Genomic DNA, 15,545 nt, shown 5'->3' with positions numbered 1-15,545 from the left:
ATTTGTATTAGCTCATTTTATCCTCCCAGCAACAATTTGAAGTACTATCGGTGTATTTTATTAGGAATGAAGCTGAGGCTCAAAACCCCCAAAAAAGCAAACTTCTGATGGTCCTAGGATTTTTTTTGGCTGTAATCTTTACAGACGGAACGACCAAACTTTAGATTAATAATAGTCAAGATTTGGGACACCCAGGGAGAAGTTGAGACCCAAAGGAGGAAAATATCATGCTCACTGCCACTCAGCTGGTCAGGGGCAGAGGTGAGATTTGAACCCAGGCTGTTCGGCTTCAGAACCTGGTCTCTTTTTCACTACAAATATAACACACTCTGGTGTGGTGCTGTGGGCTGATGGGCTGGACTGCAAAGTCTGTGGTCTCCTTGGAAACCCTATATGGGTCAGAACCGACTGGATGGCACTTTAAAACAGCAAAGAGCTCTGGCAGCATAGTGGTTATGAGTTGGGCTACTAACCTCAAGGTCAGCAGTTCGAAAGTAAACTACTAGCCGTTCCGCGAGTAAAAGATGAGGCTTTCTGCTAAAGATTTACAGCCTCGGAAACCCTGTACAGACAGGGTCCCTATGAGTCGGAACCAGCTGTCTTGATGGCACTTACCAAGAAGTGGCTCTGTGGATTAGTTGTTGGATTGCTAACCGAAAGGTCAGTGGTTCAAACTCACCAGCTCCTTTGAAGGAGAAAGATGAGGTTGTCTGCTCTCGTGAAGGGAACCCCTATATAGGCCACTAGGAGCTGGAATAGATTTTATGGGAATGGCTTTGTTTGTGGATAGTCAATCTGTCAAGAAGTCCAGATGATACATTGGGCTAAGCATTAGGCTGGTAACTAAAAGGTTGGCAGTTTGAATCCACTAGCTGCTCCTCAGGAGAAAAATGAGGCAGTCTGCTTCTATAAAGATTTATAGCCTTGGAAACCCTACTCTGTTCTACAGGGTCGTTATGAGTTGGAGTTCACGCAATGGTAGTGGGTTTGGTTTAGTCATTCTGTTGAATTCCCTGAATGGCAAATAAAAGTTAAAAACAATGACTAAGCAGAAGACCACAAGCTGGAAGGTTGGCTATTAAAACCCACCAAGGAAGATCTGGAAGACTCACCTGACGATCTGTTCCTGAAAAATCACAGCCTTGAAAACCCTTTGGAACAGTGCTCCTGTGTACATGTGAGGTCACCATGAGACATATTTGCCTCCTTGGCAAATAACAACTATAATCACTCTGTGAAATTATCCCTTGATTGTAATTAGCACATGAGTCAACTCCAGTTGGTGACTATCAGCTTGTGTCCTTGACCAAGTTTTTTATCTAACTGCTAAGGCCAAGTGGCAGCATCAATGAACTCAAGTGTGGCAACAATAGTGAGGTTGGCCCAGGATCGGGCAGTGTTTCCTTCGGCTGTGCATAAGGTCGCTATGAGTAGGCACCTACTCGATGGCACTTAACAACAACAACAACAGGACACAGTTTACAATTAGCATAGGTTTATAGTTAGCGCATGAATCAGTACGGGTTTATGTTCACAGAGATCTGGTTTCTAATCAGCACTTGAATCAGCAGTGGTTTGTGTTGGGAGTAGAAATAGTTAGGTTTCTGAGCAACACATAGACCTCACAAGGATTATGTCCATGCCTAGGAAGCCCTAGCCCCTTCTGGTCCAAGTACTGTCCACATGGATGTGGCCTGCACCCCTTTCCTGTATACCATCACCTTCACCAACAGACACACTTGGTGATTTCCTTTCCCCTCTCCTCCCCCATCTTGTTTATCACGCCAACCACAATGCTTAGAAATGATCTGCCCTCTTTCTGCCCCTTTCAGGAGACACAGTTTTGAAATAGAAACTGTGTCTGACCCATGGGCGTGTTCCCAGCATCAGCCCTGGCACAACATGAGGGTTCAATAAATGTTTAGGGAAAGCGCATTAGACACTCACCATCCTCAGTCTGGACTGACCTAAAGATTTAGCAAATCAAGTAACATTTCCTTTATTTTCAAAGGGGTCAGATTTGTGATCACCCACCCTAAAGGCAGGGGACTAGGGTTGATGGGTGGGTACTTGGGGTAGGGCTTCCTGGAGCAGGATTTGGTGTACTGAATGGAGGATATTCCCATCCTCATCTGGTTGCCTCCCTTGGGGACATGGATCTGGTAGTGGTTAATGCTGTGACCATCAAACCCCATACTGCTTTTGCATGGTTGTGGCTGGGAACTGTCCAGACTGGGAGTATGTTCTCAGCCAACCTTGCATTCAGGGTGGCCGTAGATCTAGTTTTTATTCATAGAACAGAGGCAAAGAAGGTATTTGTAGAGTAGATCCCCTAGGATTTTTTTAAGTTGATGAGCCTTTACCCTGTCTCTTCCCGTATACCAGGCGGAAGCAGATCATTCTGAGCCCTAAGAAATTGACAAGGAGTCAAATAGCCAGATGGAGAACAGCTGCCAGCCAGCCAAGACACCTGCACTGAAATGAACTGTGAGTGAGAAAGAAGATAGTGTCTGAAGTCACTGAAATCCAGGGGGTATTTGTTACAGCAGCTGGCATTCCACTCACTAATACACACAGAGCCTTCCTCTCTGGGCCCTTGGATATAAGTAAAGCTTTGTGTACCAGTCATCCGGTAAAAGGAGTCTCTAATCAATCATTGTGGTGGCTTTCATAGGGGCCTACTTCAAAGTTAGTATGTTTCCCTCCATTCTTTGCACAAATGTGAACTTCCCCCCATTCTTATGGGTGTCTTCTTTCATGTTGATAACTGGAAATCGCTAAAGCAGGTTCTGAAAGCTGTGTTTCAGTCTTCCACTATAGTTAAGCAGAATCTCAAGCACGGGGTTTTTATGGTTGCCCTGTAGAAGTTGAACCTTTCCTGAATCCACCACAGATCTGATTTAAGGTGGTTCCTTTATTATTTTTTTGGAAGAGGGGAAGAGACATGTTCATCTTCCTGCCCCTCTCTTTTTATCCCACCATGTAGAGGTACACTTTCAAGCCAGATGCTGAAAGTGAATTCATAGTCCATGTGCTAATGACATATCTGGTCAGATTACGCTGGCTAGCCTCAGTTTAGTGGGTGCTAGTTGAAGAACAAAGGTGTTCCCGTGGCACTGGACTGCTAACTGCAAAGTTGGTGGTTCAAACCTACCAACTGCTCCAAGGGAAAAAGATGAAACTTTCAGCTCCCGTATACATTTACAGCCCCAGAAATCCTATACAAGGGTGTTGTGAGTTGGAATCAACTCAGTGGCAGTGAGTTTGAACTGAGGGGTAGAAGTGTCCCTAATAACCCCTGACTTTGAAGGGGCTTTTATAGTGACTCTTTTTTCAGCAGACTGATTGTTCATTTCATCGATTTAAGTGTGTGTACACGCACTCATACGTGTGTATGTGTCCATCCCTTGTGGATGTTTGATGTGAAGCTCTGAATGTGTTTCCTTTGTATATGTGTGGGTGTGTCCCCTCACATGTCAAAGAGCAAGTCTGTGTGTGTGTGTTTCAGGGGCTTGTGTCTGCATGCGAGCCCATGCAATATGCCCTTTGTATTGGAGTGCAGGTCTAGGTATGTGTGTGTTCCATGTGGCTTCATGTCTCCATGCACGTCCTAGTGAGCGTCTCAGTACGTGATCTGCATGTGTGACTGTGCACATGGCCCCCTGTATGTCTGTGTCTATCCAGGCATATTCTGTGTGCATCGGATTGTGTGTGGATATTAGCAGCACCCCCTCTCCCCAGAGCCCCCTCAGCTTTCAGGATGTTTAACCTAATTCTTTCTGCTGTAGCTGTTTCAGCTGCTGCTGTCCCCTTCTCCAGATGTTGCAATTAAGTAAATGCAGCAATTAAGCAGAATTCCCCAAACAGTCATCCCACCAGGATCCCTTTCCAGACACTAATGAGGGGGTACAATGCATGTGAATAAATCAAAGTGCAATCCAGGCACCCCAGAAACCTCCAGGAGGGCACAGGTGAGCCACAAGCAAACAACATGGACGTTCCTATATCCACCTGCATCGTTTGTACTTACCTTTCAGGTCTCAGCATGTAGCCTCTTCCTCCAGGATGGCCCCCATAACTCCCTGGGGGAGAGATCAAACTCATACTGGGGCCCCACACCCCGGTGCTTCCCCCAGCAGAGCTCTGATCACTTGGAGTCTATATTTTGTCACCACAGCCCTTAGTATTTTGCCTTGTGCGTCCCCTGCCCTGACCGCTCTTGGCCTGGCTACCCTCACACCATTCAACCTTTCTTACCCAACCACCTCCTATCGTAGCCCTAACTACTCTAGGTTATCTGGGGCTGTATCTTTCTCCCTTTTCAAAAGTGAACTCAGTAAAGGCAGGACCTGGGCCTTTCTTAACCAAACTCCAAACCCACTGCCATTGAGTTGATTCCCACTTGTAACGACCCTGTATAGCATTTCCGAAATTATAAATTGTTATGGTAGCACTGGTTATAGGAGTTCTGGTAGCGTAGTGATTACGAATCAGGCTGTGAACCTTAAGGTCAGCGGTTCGAAACTACCAGCTGCTCCGCGGGAGAAAGATGAGGCTTTCTACTCCTGTAAAGATTTATACCCTCGGAAACCCTGTACAGGGTCGCTATGGGTCGGAACCGACTCAACGGCACTTAACAAAACAAACAAAACAATGGTAGCAGACAGCCTCATCTTTCTCCTGCAGAGCAGCTGATGGGTTTGAACCACTGACCTTTCAGTTAACAGCCCACTGCTTAACTCACTGCACCACCAGAGCTCGTTGGGACTGTCTGGACACTGATTTTACTGCAGTGTCATGTAGCTTACAGCCATACCCAGAAATCCAGTCAATGCTGGACAAATAACAGCATCTTAGCCTCTGTCTCTGTCTGTTTCTCAATCCCTCCTTATGTCTCTAAATGCCTTAGAGTCTTTGGCACATGCTTGTCCTCCCCTGGGTCCCCCAGAGTTTAATTTAGCAGTGGACAGTGCCATGCACCTTGCAGATGCTCCTGGTTTCTCCTGGTGCCTCTCTAAGTATGGTTCCCGGACCACCAGCAGCTGCATCACCTGGGAAGTTGTTGGAAAGAAAAGTGTTTGGGCCCCAGTTCAGACCTACTGCATCTAAAACTCTCAGAGTCATTTGAGCGAGCCCTCCAGGTGAGGCTGATGCGGCTGAAGTGTGAGCATCACCAGCTTAGTCCATGCAAGGCGTCTCTCCCTGCTTCTCTGTCTCAGACCCTAGATTACCTTCAACACTTCCTTTGCTTTCCACCCCCTACCCCACAGAAACATGGAGAGGTCCCAAAGGCGGGGTAATAATTGATGGATAGATGCCCCAGCCTCTAAACTTGATGGAGGAGAGAGGACAACTCTGATGTGTGTTCCAGAAGGTTCCTTACAACTCCCCCAGCAGTGTTGAGCCCCGGTTGCCCATAGCAGTAACCTGCTCATTAATGAATCCTCGATTTTTTTTCTGCCTCACTCTTCCTCCTGCCCCCCAATCTTAAAATCAACCCCCAAATTCCTAATTCCACCAAATCCTAATCCCAGTCCTGACCTTGGGGGCATCTCCACGTCTGTCCCTCTGTCTCTGCCACCTCCAGGGTGTGTCTGAAGCCTCCTGAGGGTCTGAGTGTCCAGTGTCTGCTGTACTGGGCCAGGAGCACAGATGAACTTTGCTAATGATCTGGAACGCCAAGTTAATTTTAGCTGCAATTTTTCAATAAGAGTAAGTAAAAGGAGCCAAAAGTCTGTTCTGAAACTTCCAGTGGAGCTAGGGATGCTGGACTGGATATACATCCATGTTCCCTGCCCCCTACTAGGTTACCTAGGAGATCCTGAAGGTGGTTGCCATGACCCCCGAGGTCCCCCAGGACAGGGCTGCATCCCCCTGTCGATTACCCAGGGTAAGGCTGTGCTCCATTCAGTCCAGACTCCCAAAAGATCAGGCCCTCCACATTGCCAGAACCAAGTTCCCAGGCCAGTCTTGCAGACCACCACCCATACCCCACTTCCAGCCACGCCATCTGCCTGAAGACGTGCGGGCCTCCCCATGTCTCACAAGCATCAGAGTAGGCAGACGCCACTCATGGTGAATCATGTATTGCACAGTTCTAGCAGGGTCCCCTGTGGCGCAGTGGACCTGAGTGGAAAACACAGCTCTCGGGGGTCTCCTGGCTGGGCCCCACCGCTGTCCCATCTCCTGCCTTCTCCTTCCTCCCTGCTGTCAGTGTGTCTTGAGGTCTCGGCCTGATTCTGGCAGACAGAGGGTCGTGCAACCACATTTCCACCTTGTAGTCAGGACAGGGAAGTTAAGGAAAGAGTAGTTTCCCCACTGACGTGAAGGATCAGGCCTGCGGCTGGGCAGAGCCAGCAGGAAGGACACCCCAAGGAGGTGGTGATGTGACAGAGAGACTGAAGGAGACAGGCTGGTGGTGGTGGCTCTGGGATGAAGGGACTTGGATAGAGGGCCACATCCAAGGCTGTAAGTGAACTGAACACATTCCCATGTCGCTCCAAACCCAAACCAAAAACCACTGCCACCGAATTGTAGCGATCCTGAATGGGGTTCCCAAAACTGTGGATCTTGACATAAGCAGGCAGCTTCGTCTGCCTCACTGCAAGCAGTTGGTGGGTTTAAACCTCTTATTTTTCAATGAACAACCCAACACCTAACCCACAGCACCACCAGTTCTTACAGTTGCTCCGGGGGCTGCACCGGAAGGGGGGTGTGTATGTGTTGTCAGTGGATCTCTGTCTCTGTTTCTGACTAGTCCTTGTATTTTCTATCTGGGTGTTTCCGTCTCTCCCTTGAATATATGAGCATGTCTTCTTCTGCGGCGTCGGTCTTTCTGCCCCTCTCATTCCAATCCTTTCTGAACCTCAATCTAAGTCGGCCCACCTCTCTGTGTTCTTCCTGTCTCTCTTATCTCTGTGTGTCTCAGTCTCTGTGTCTCTCTCTCTTTCTCTGTGTCCAGAGATTCTCGCTCCCAGCAATACCAGGGCAACTCCAGGGCGTTGGGACCAGGGACACGCCTTTGGGGGGCGTGGATAAAGAAGACTGCCTACGCCTTTAAGCGCAAGTGCGCGCAGAGTCTGCGCCTTTAAGCGCGGGTGCGCGCGCGGCCCTGGGTTCCCCGCGAGGAGGCCGCGGGAGCGCCCGGCCCCGGCCAGCCTGCCCGGCCCCCGCCCGGCCCCCCGGCCCGGCCCTGGCGGGGGAGGGGTCTCTAAGCGCGGCCCCTCCCCCCTGTGCCCCCGCCTACGTTGCGGTACCCCACCCCGCATGTCCCTGTCTGTCTGTCCGTGCGCGCCCAGGCCTCGCCCCACCCCGGCCCTGGCCCCGGTGCTGCCTGGCCGCCTCCCCTTCTACCGCAGCTGACCCCCCCCCTCTCCCAGCCGCCCCCCGCCGCAGCCTGGGAAACGGGCCGGAAAGCCACCGCCCCAGACCCGGAACCTGCACCCCAACATCGAGGGCCTGAACCCCAGGATTGGATCCAGAGATCAGGAAACCCGGACGTGGGACCCTGATCTGGGACCAGCACTCAGAGATCCAGCCGTGGGACCCCAAGACCTGGAGCCTTAACTCCAGTATCTGGGGCTGAAATTCCAAAATCTGTTCCCTGGAGCTCTAAGATTTGGAATCTGAATCCCAATATTTGGAAGCAGAACCCCAGTATTTGGAGCCTAAACCTCGAGATTTTGTTATCTAAAATCCCAGGTCTTTCAACTGAACTCTGAATTCTGTGCCTGGGACCTTGAAATCTAGGACCAGATTCCCATATCTTTATCCTGGTACCCCACTATTTGGTGCCAGAACCCTGAGATTTAGGCCTCAGATTCCAAGATCTGACCCATTGGACTCCAAGGGGACTAAACCTGAGTTTGGACCTGAAGTCTTTGCTGAACACCTGAATGCTGAGGTTAGAAACCTCTAAATATTGACTCAGCACCCCAGTAGCTGAACCCAGAAGCTCAGTATTGGCTCCCAGGACTCTTGAGCTTGGGACTCAGACCCTAAATTTCCCATTTGGCTGTTTCCCATCTAAGTCTGGAGTTGGGAAAACCTGACCCCAACAACCCAGCCTGGGACTGGGTTCCTAAAATTGAACCTTAGTGTCTGTGGCTGAGACACAGAGGTCCTGAGGACAGGGAAGTCATGAGCAGACCTCACCTTCAGTGCTTGGACTTCTGACCCCCTGAGAGGCTGACCACTCTGCTTTCTGGCGCGGCTTCCAGCTCAGGTAAGGTTCCTGGGAGACCCCCATGGTGGGGAAGGGTTTGGGAGGAGATGTGTGACTGGAGAGGAGGGGGAGATAAAGTGAGGTCAGGTGTCCCCAGGAAACACACCCTCCACAGGCCTGCCTCCAGCTCCTGCCCCAAACGCACTGTCTGGAACACAACTAGTCCAGGCCCTCTCCAACCTCCTTTCTTCCAGTTGCTGGTGTCCACAGGTCACTGATACCCTCTTCCCCCTGTTGTCTAACTGCTTCCGACCATCCCCAGCCACCTCTCCTGCCCACTGACAGCTTCTGTCTCCAGGCTCCTGCCTGCCATCTCCAGTCACCTCTCCTGTCTCTGATCACCTTTGACACGTCCATCCACACCACTTCCCTCAGTGAGCATCTCTGACTAACTCTCCTTTCTCTGGTCATCTCTGACATCCTTGTCCACAGCCCTTCTCTCCAGCCACCTGTTAACCACTTCTCTTAATGACCATCACTGACATCTCTGTCTACTAGTGTATTATCTTTCACCTGTCATGTTCTCTGCCCACTCATGATCATCCTCTCTCCACCAGCCTCCTCTCTCTGTGACTTCATCTGCTCAGCCCTCTTCTCTCTGACTACTTTCACCATGTCCACTAACCTCCTCCCACACCTGACCATAACTCACAGTCTAAAATAATCGGATCCTCTCTGGCTTTGACTGACCCACCCACCTCTCTTCTCTATCCCTCTTGATATTTTTTTCTGACACCCTCTACTGACACCTATCACTAGAAGCAGTTGTCTTGGTCTCTAGCTAACGTATCTGTCCTTCCCCCCATCTCTCTGACCACCTCTTCTGGCTTTTGACAATTTCTACCACTTCTCTCTCTGACCATTTTTGACCTTCTCTCCCAGATGTGACCACCTTTGACCACCTCTCCTCTCTTTGCCCACCTCTCATCTTAACACCTTTCCTGTCTGGTCATGTTTGACCACATGTAATCATTCCTTCCACCCCAACCACCTCTTCTTTTTGTGGCCATCTTGGACTCTTTCTCTGTGACCACCTCTAAAGCCCTCTGTTTTACCTTGGACCCACCCTGACCAACTCTCCCAATTCTCCGGTCATCTTTGATCATCTCTAATCGCCTCTCATCTGTATGACCATCTTTGTCCATTTCTCCTGCCCTCTGTCCACCCATCACGCATCTGTCTTAAGTCCTTGGCCATCTTCACTGGGTTTTGATCATGTCTGACCATCTCTGTCCCTGACTGTCTTTGACCGCCCTCCCCCCTCCCCCAGCCTCGGTCCCTGTGATCGTCTCTCCCCTCAGGTGCCTCTCCTAATACCTCTTCCTTCCCTGCAGGCCGCTCCTGCCCGCGATGGCCGTCTTCCCGCTGCTCCTTTGCCTGCTGCCACTGGCTCCTGCTTCATCTCCGCCCCAGCTGACCACACCCAGCCCATGTCCCCGACGCTGCCGCTGCCAGACACAGTCACTGCCTCTAAGTGTGTTGTGCCCAGGGGCTGGCCTCCTGTTTGTGCCACCCTCACTGGACCGCCGGGCAGCTGAGCTACGCCTGGCAGACAATTTCATCGCAGCCGTGCGCCGCCGGGACCTGGCCAACATGACAGGCCTGCTGCACCTGAGCCTGTCACGGAACACCATCCGCCACGTGGCAGCTGGCGCCTTCGCTGACCTTCGAGCCCTGCGCGCCTTGCACCTCGATGGCAACCGGCTGACCTCACTGGGTGAGAGTCAGCTGCGTGGCCTGGTCAACTTGCGCCACCTCATCCTGAGCAACAACCAGCTGGCCGCGCTGGCAGCCGGCGCCCTAGATGACTGTGCTGAGACACTTGAGGACCTCGACCTGTCCTACAACAACCTCGAGCAGTTGCCCTGGGAGGCTTTGGGCCGTCTGGGCAACGTCAATACACTGGGCCTGGATCACAACCTGCTGGCCTCCGTACCTGCCGGCGCCTTCTCCCGCCTGCACAAGCTGGCCCGGCTGGACATGACCTCCAACCGCCTGACCACCATCCCACCGGACCCACTCTTCTCCCGCCTCCCACTGCTCGCCCGGCCCCGGGGCTCTCCTGCTTCCGCCTTGGTGCTGGCCTTCGGCGGGAACCCTCTGCATTGCAACTGTGAGCTGGTATGGCTGCGACGGCTGGCCAGGGAGGATGACCTGGAGGCGTGTGCCTCCCCACCCGCGCTGGGGGGCCGCTACTTCTGGGCTGTGGGAGAGGAGGAGTTCGTGTGTGAACCACCTGTGGTGACGCATCGCTCACCGCCCCTCGTGGTGCCTGCAGGTCGGCCGGCCACCCTGCGCTGCCGGGCAGTGGGAGACCCAGAGCCCCGTGTGCGTTGGGTGTCACCTCAGGGCCGACTTCTGAGCAATTCAAGCCGTGCCCGGGCCTTCCCTAATGGTACACTGGAGCTTCTGGTCACGGAGGCGGGCGATGGCGGCATCTTCACATGTATTGCAGCAAACGCAGCTGGTGAGGCCACGGCGGCAGTTGAGCTGACTGTGGGTCCCCCACCACCTCCCCAGCTGGCCAACAGCACCAGCTGTGACCCCCCGCGGGACGGGGATCCTGATGCCCTCACCCCGCCCTCTGCCGCCTCAGCGTCAGCCTCAGCCAAGGCAGCTGACACGGGCACCCCCGCCAACCATGGCGTTCAAGTGACAGAGCATGGAGCCACAGCTGCCCTCATCCAGTGGCCGGACCAGCGACCTATCCCAGGCATCCGCATGTACCAGGTCCAGTATAACAGCTCAGCCGATGACATCCTCGTCTACAGGTGCAGAGCCTAGGTGGCGTGGTGGCTGGGAGCTATGCGGGGGGTGGGGGTGGGGGGGTCGGGGACAGAGGAGGAGGGTGGCAGGATAACCTTCTGATGCCCCAGCTGCCAGGTTTACAATGCCAGGGTAACACCCATTGGGCAGACGAGCCTGAAGACAGCTGGCAGCAAGTGGTTAAAAATAAATAAATAAAATCAGGCAACAAAAGACATTAGGCAGCAAATTTGAAAAGAAACCAGGCCCTAAAACTCAAACCGAAAACAAAAAAGAGAGAGAGAGGTATATCAAATAATAAAGATCAAAGAAATCTGGCTGCATAGGTAAAGAGAAATCAGGCAGCAGTAGTGAATGGTGACAGAAATAATAGGGACATGAAGCGGCAGAGGTGTAGCAGGAATCAAACAAGAGGAAAAAGAAATCAATCCACAGCGGGACAAAACCAAATGTAAGTAGCCGAGATAGAAGTAAAACCACATTTCTCAGATGATAGGGCTAGAGATGAAGTCCTGGTGTGGCTCTGTAGGATAAGCACTGGACTGCTAACCACAAGGTCAGTGGTTCAAATCCACCAGCCACTCCTTGGAAACCCTATACAGGGTTGCTGTGAGGTGAAACCGACTTGACGGCACTTAATAGCAAGAACATGACTAGAGAGGATCCAGGCTGCAGGAAGAAAAGGTGCTGAAAGTAGGAATGGAGGAGGGTCACAGGGGAGATGACGTGAGAATGAGGCAGCCCTCTTACAGAGAAAGTTGGGGAGGGGTGAGGAAGAGTGATGTTAATTAGACATTAGACTTCCGGCTTGTGTGCCACAAGTTTGGAATGCTAATATAGTGATAGCTAAATCAAAGCAAATCAAACCGAGTTCCAATGCCCACCTTCCAGGTGAGCAGAAATATTCAGGTAGTAAGTCTTGGAGACGGCCTTCTCCCCTCCACGGTTGCAAACTCACAGCCTGGACCTTACACACACTGAGGTGGGTCACTACAACTCCTGCTCCCCAACTGCAGGGCATTTAACACATCTGCCGTGACCACATGTGGCCAGTCGTGGTGGCTGCTGACCCGGGTGCTGCTGGCTCTTTTGACTAAGGTCGGACTTTGCATAGACGGCTGTGGAGGGCGACTTCCTGTCCTCGCTGCCAGGCTGGGCCAAGGGTGCTGGATTTTAAAGGGCTGTGGTCAGCACCTTTCAAACCTACTCCTTGGATCCCTTTTCCCTCCCAGGGCCCACAGCTCAAGAGATAGTCACTTCCTTTTCAGTCCTAGAAACCCAATGAGCTCATTCCTCTCCCTTTCTCAGACTACGGTATTCAGTGGCTCCCATGAAGGGACCACATCTGAGCAGCACACAAGTCTGTCTACCTTCCCAGCAAGGGATAGGACGAGGGCTCTCCTAGACATCCACTCTCCTACAGACAATCACAGGGTCCCCTCTTCCCCATACCTTTCTCATTAAAGCAGCCGAGATATAAACCCGGAAACTAGGAAGAAGAAAAAAATCGGAGTGAAATCTCCAGCAGAATGCCCTGCTGCTTCAAAAAGAAAATGTAGAAATGGGTGGTAAGGATAAAAGGATATGGGATGGATAAGGGTAAGTAGAAACCCGTTAGCAGAAAGAGAAATCAGATGATAGAGTTGGGAAGAAATCGGGCAACAGGGAGGAAAAGAAATCAACCATGATGGCTGAGGCAACTATCAATTTAATGAAAAGGGAATCAGGTGACAGGGCTCGCTGGAAAACGGGCTGTAGACATAACCATAAGGCAATGGGGCTAGAGGGAACTTTATTGGCAGGTTAGAATGAATTTGGGTATAGGAGAATCAGGCTGTTAGATTAGAGGCAGTTCTAGCTGAGGAAAAGCAGGCCGCTAGAAAAGGGAAATTGAGTACAGGATGGAGGGAAGTCAGACAGGAGGCAGAGGGAAATTGGAAGAAGGTCCCGAGGAAGATGGGCAGGTGGGAAATGGAACAGGAATGAAGAGGAAGTGGGACATTAGGGTCAAGAGAAGTTTGACCAGGTGAGACTAGAAGTGAGCAGTGAACTGGAGACATGCTTGGCAGCAGAGCTACAGAGAACTTGGGTGGTGGACTTGAAGGGAATTGGGTGATCGAAGAGGAATTTGGGCAGTTAGCTAGAGGAGAATTGGGTGGTGGAGCCAGAAGGAAGTCTTGGATTGGTTGGAGCAAACGTAGGTAGTGGAGCAAGAGGGAGGTCGGACTGCAGCTGCAGAGGAATTGAGAGGCTGCACAGGAGGAAAAGAAGGCCGTGGGGTAGGAGACAGGACTGGAGGAACTTCAAGTGGCAAGCTACCAGGAGCAGGGCTATGAGGCCAAAGTGGGCAGCAGAGCAGACGGGGTTGGGGCAGTGGGCTTGGAGCGAGCTCTGGACAGCAGGCTAGCATGTGAAGTCAAACGGGGGTACTTGGGTGGCTGGAAAGAGAGCAAAGAGCTGGCGGTTAGAATGAAAGTAGTAACAGGCTAGAGAGGTTATCAGTCACTTGGCTAAAGGCAACTGAGACAGTGGATTGAAGGGGTATCAGACCAGCGGGAATTAGGGTGGTGGCTAGAGTGAAATGAAGTGGTGGACTGGGAGGAGGGAGCATAGGGTGGGTGCTGGGCAGCCAGAGACCTGACCCCTGCCTACCTGTCCCTCTAGGATGATCCCAGCTGACAGCCGCTCGTTCCTGTTGACAGACCTGGCATCAGGCCGTGCTTACGATCTGTGTGTGCTGGCGGTATACGAGGATGGAGCCACTGGGCTGACAGCTACGCGGCCAGTGGGCTGTGCCCACTTCTCCACAGAGCCAGCACTGCGGCCATGCGGAGCTCCGCATGCACCCTTCCTGGGCGGCACGATGATCATTGCGCTGGGCGGCGTCATCGTGGCCTCGGTACTGGTCTTCATCTTCGTGTTACTTATGCGCTACAAGGTGCACGGAGGCCAGCCGCCCGGCAAGGCCAAGGGGCCAGCACCAGTCAGCAGCGTTTGCTCTCAGACCAACGGCACCCTAGGACCCACGCCAGCTCTGCCAGCCTCTGAGTCCTCTGTGTCCAGGCCTCACACCGTGGTCCAGCTAGACTGCGAGCCTTGGGGACCCAGCCACGAACCTGTGGGGCCCTAGCCGCACACCCATCTCCACGGCCCCTTAGGCCCCAGGAGTGCCGGAACCCCGGTACACCACGGGGCCTGGCCACAGACTCACCAAATTGCTCATGGTTTTTAAAACTCTGATGGGGAGGGTGTCGAGGGGACCGGGCACAACACGAAAGTCCTATTTTTCTAAGCTTGGGTTTGGGCCCTTGCCCTTGTCTCCGTCTCTGTGGGTTGGAGGGCTCGCGCAGGGGTCTACATCTGAGGGAATGAGTCCTCTGGGGTGAGACTTCCTCCCCTACAGTTCTGTCTGACGTCACTGGGAAGGCTGCGGATGGTCATCCATCCAGTCCTTGAACGCCTACTTCTGGACCTGCCCTGTGTGAAGGCTGCCTCGGGCCTTGCCCTCAGGGGGCCTGTAGTCCAGTGAGGAGGCAGATATGTGCTCAGCACCATCAATGCTGTGGTGAGGGAGGCCTAGAGGATTGTGGGAGTCCAGAGGAGGTGCCTGACTCAGTCTAGAGTGTAGTCAGGGAGGGCTTCCTGGAGGAGAAGACTTGTGATCTGAGAATGACATCTGGAGAAGATAATTGGGTGTAGAGCCAAGGGACAGCTAGTCCAGGCAGATGGTACAGCAGAAGCAAGGGTTTAATATGTCCCAGGCACTAGGGAGTGCTGTGGGGCACACAGGGGCCTGGACTTCCTGGTTGAGGAGCTTAGACTTTGTCCTGATGGTATTGGGGAACCATGGAGGATTGTACACATGGGAGGGACAGATTTGGGCTTTCGGAAGATCCATCTAGCCACCCTGAGGAGGGTAGACCAGAGCAGGAGACTGAAGCTGGAAGAAACCAAATCTGGACTCACCGGCAGGGCTGAGGAAAAGGAGGAAGTGGCTGGGAATGACGCTTAAGACATCAAGGGACTGGGCTGTATGTAGTTTGAAGGACCTTGTTATCCAGGGTGAGACACAGGCTTTGGCCAGGAGAGGGGGTTGGGGACCTTGTTACAGGACCAGGGAAGAGGGGCTGATCTGGGGAAAGATGTTGAGGTCAGTGTGGGACCCAGTGTGGGGAGGGGGCAGAAGATGTCCACAGGATGGTGTCCAGGAGATGACAAGCCCCCCAGTCTCTGAGACTGGGAATGGAAATAAAGGCTTTGTCAGCAGAGATGGGGAACAGAGGTAGCTAGGCACCAGGGTAGATGAGGCAGCCTCGAGGAAGAGTCCCAGGGCCAACCATTAGGAGTTTCCGTATTTAAGGGATGGGCAAAGGAAAAGGTAACAGAGGCAGCAGATGGTGGGGTGGGACAGATGGAAGAAAACAGGCAAGTCAGACCCAGGTAATTGTTGCATTTCATGCTATAACGGCTGAGTTGACCGCAGTGAGGGATGTTAGGGGATCTGCTGGAGCAGGTGCAGACTGCTGAGTTGAGTAAGAGGTAGGGAGTCTAATCC

At 52.4% G+C, this 15,545-nt stretch overlaps 1 protein-coding gene across 1 annotated transcript; it reads left to right on the top strand.

Annotated features, from left to right (window-relative positions):
• The first annotated feature begins 9,564 nt into the window (after nucleotides 1-9,564).
• Nucleotides 9,565-14,289, top strand: LRFN3 (leucine rich repeat and fibronectin type III domain containing 3). Its single transcript, XM_006867338.1, has 2 exons — nucleotides 9,565-10,995; nucleotides 13,655-14,289. Exons 1-2 carry the CDS (start codon nucleotides 9,575-9,577, stop codon nucleotides 14,118-14,120), a joined length of 1,887 nt encoding a protein of 628 aa, XP_006867400.1. The 5' UTR covers nucleotides 9,565-9,574; the 3' UTR covers nucleotides 14,121-14,289.
• Nucleotides 14,290-15,545: the final 1,256 nt, after the last annotated feature.

The sequence above is a fragment of the Chrysochloris asiatica genome, unplaced genomic scaffold, assembly GCF_000296735.1.
Source record: "Chrysochloris asiatica unplaced genomic scaffold, ChrAsi1.0 scaffold00104, whole genome shotgun sequence".
Lineage (NCBI taxonomy): Eukaryota > Metazoa > Chordata > Mammalia > Afrosoricida > Chrysochloridae > Chrysochloris > Chrysochloris asiatica.
The sequence above is the reverse complement of the archived record's forward strand: the minus strand, read 5'-3'. Positions and strand labels throughout refer to the sequence as shown.

Excerpts from the sequence above, each read along its gene's own strand:
- LRFN3 (XM_006867338.1), top strand. The coding sequence starts at position 9,575 with ATGGCCGTCTTCCCGCTGCTCCTTTGCCTGCTGCCACTGGCTCCTGCT. Across the intron at positions 10,996-13,654 it reads GATGACATCCTCGTCTACAG|GATGATCCCAGCTGACAGCC; the intron begins GTGCAGAGCCTA and ends CTGTCCCTCTAG.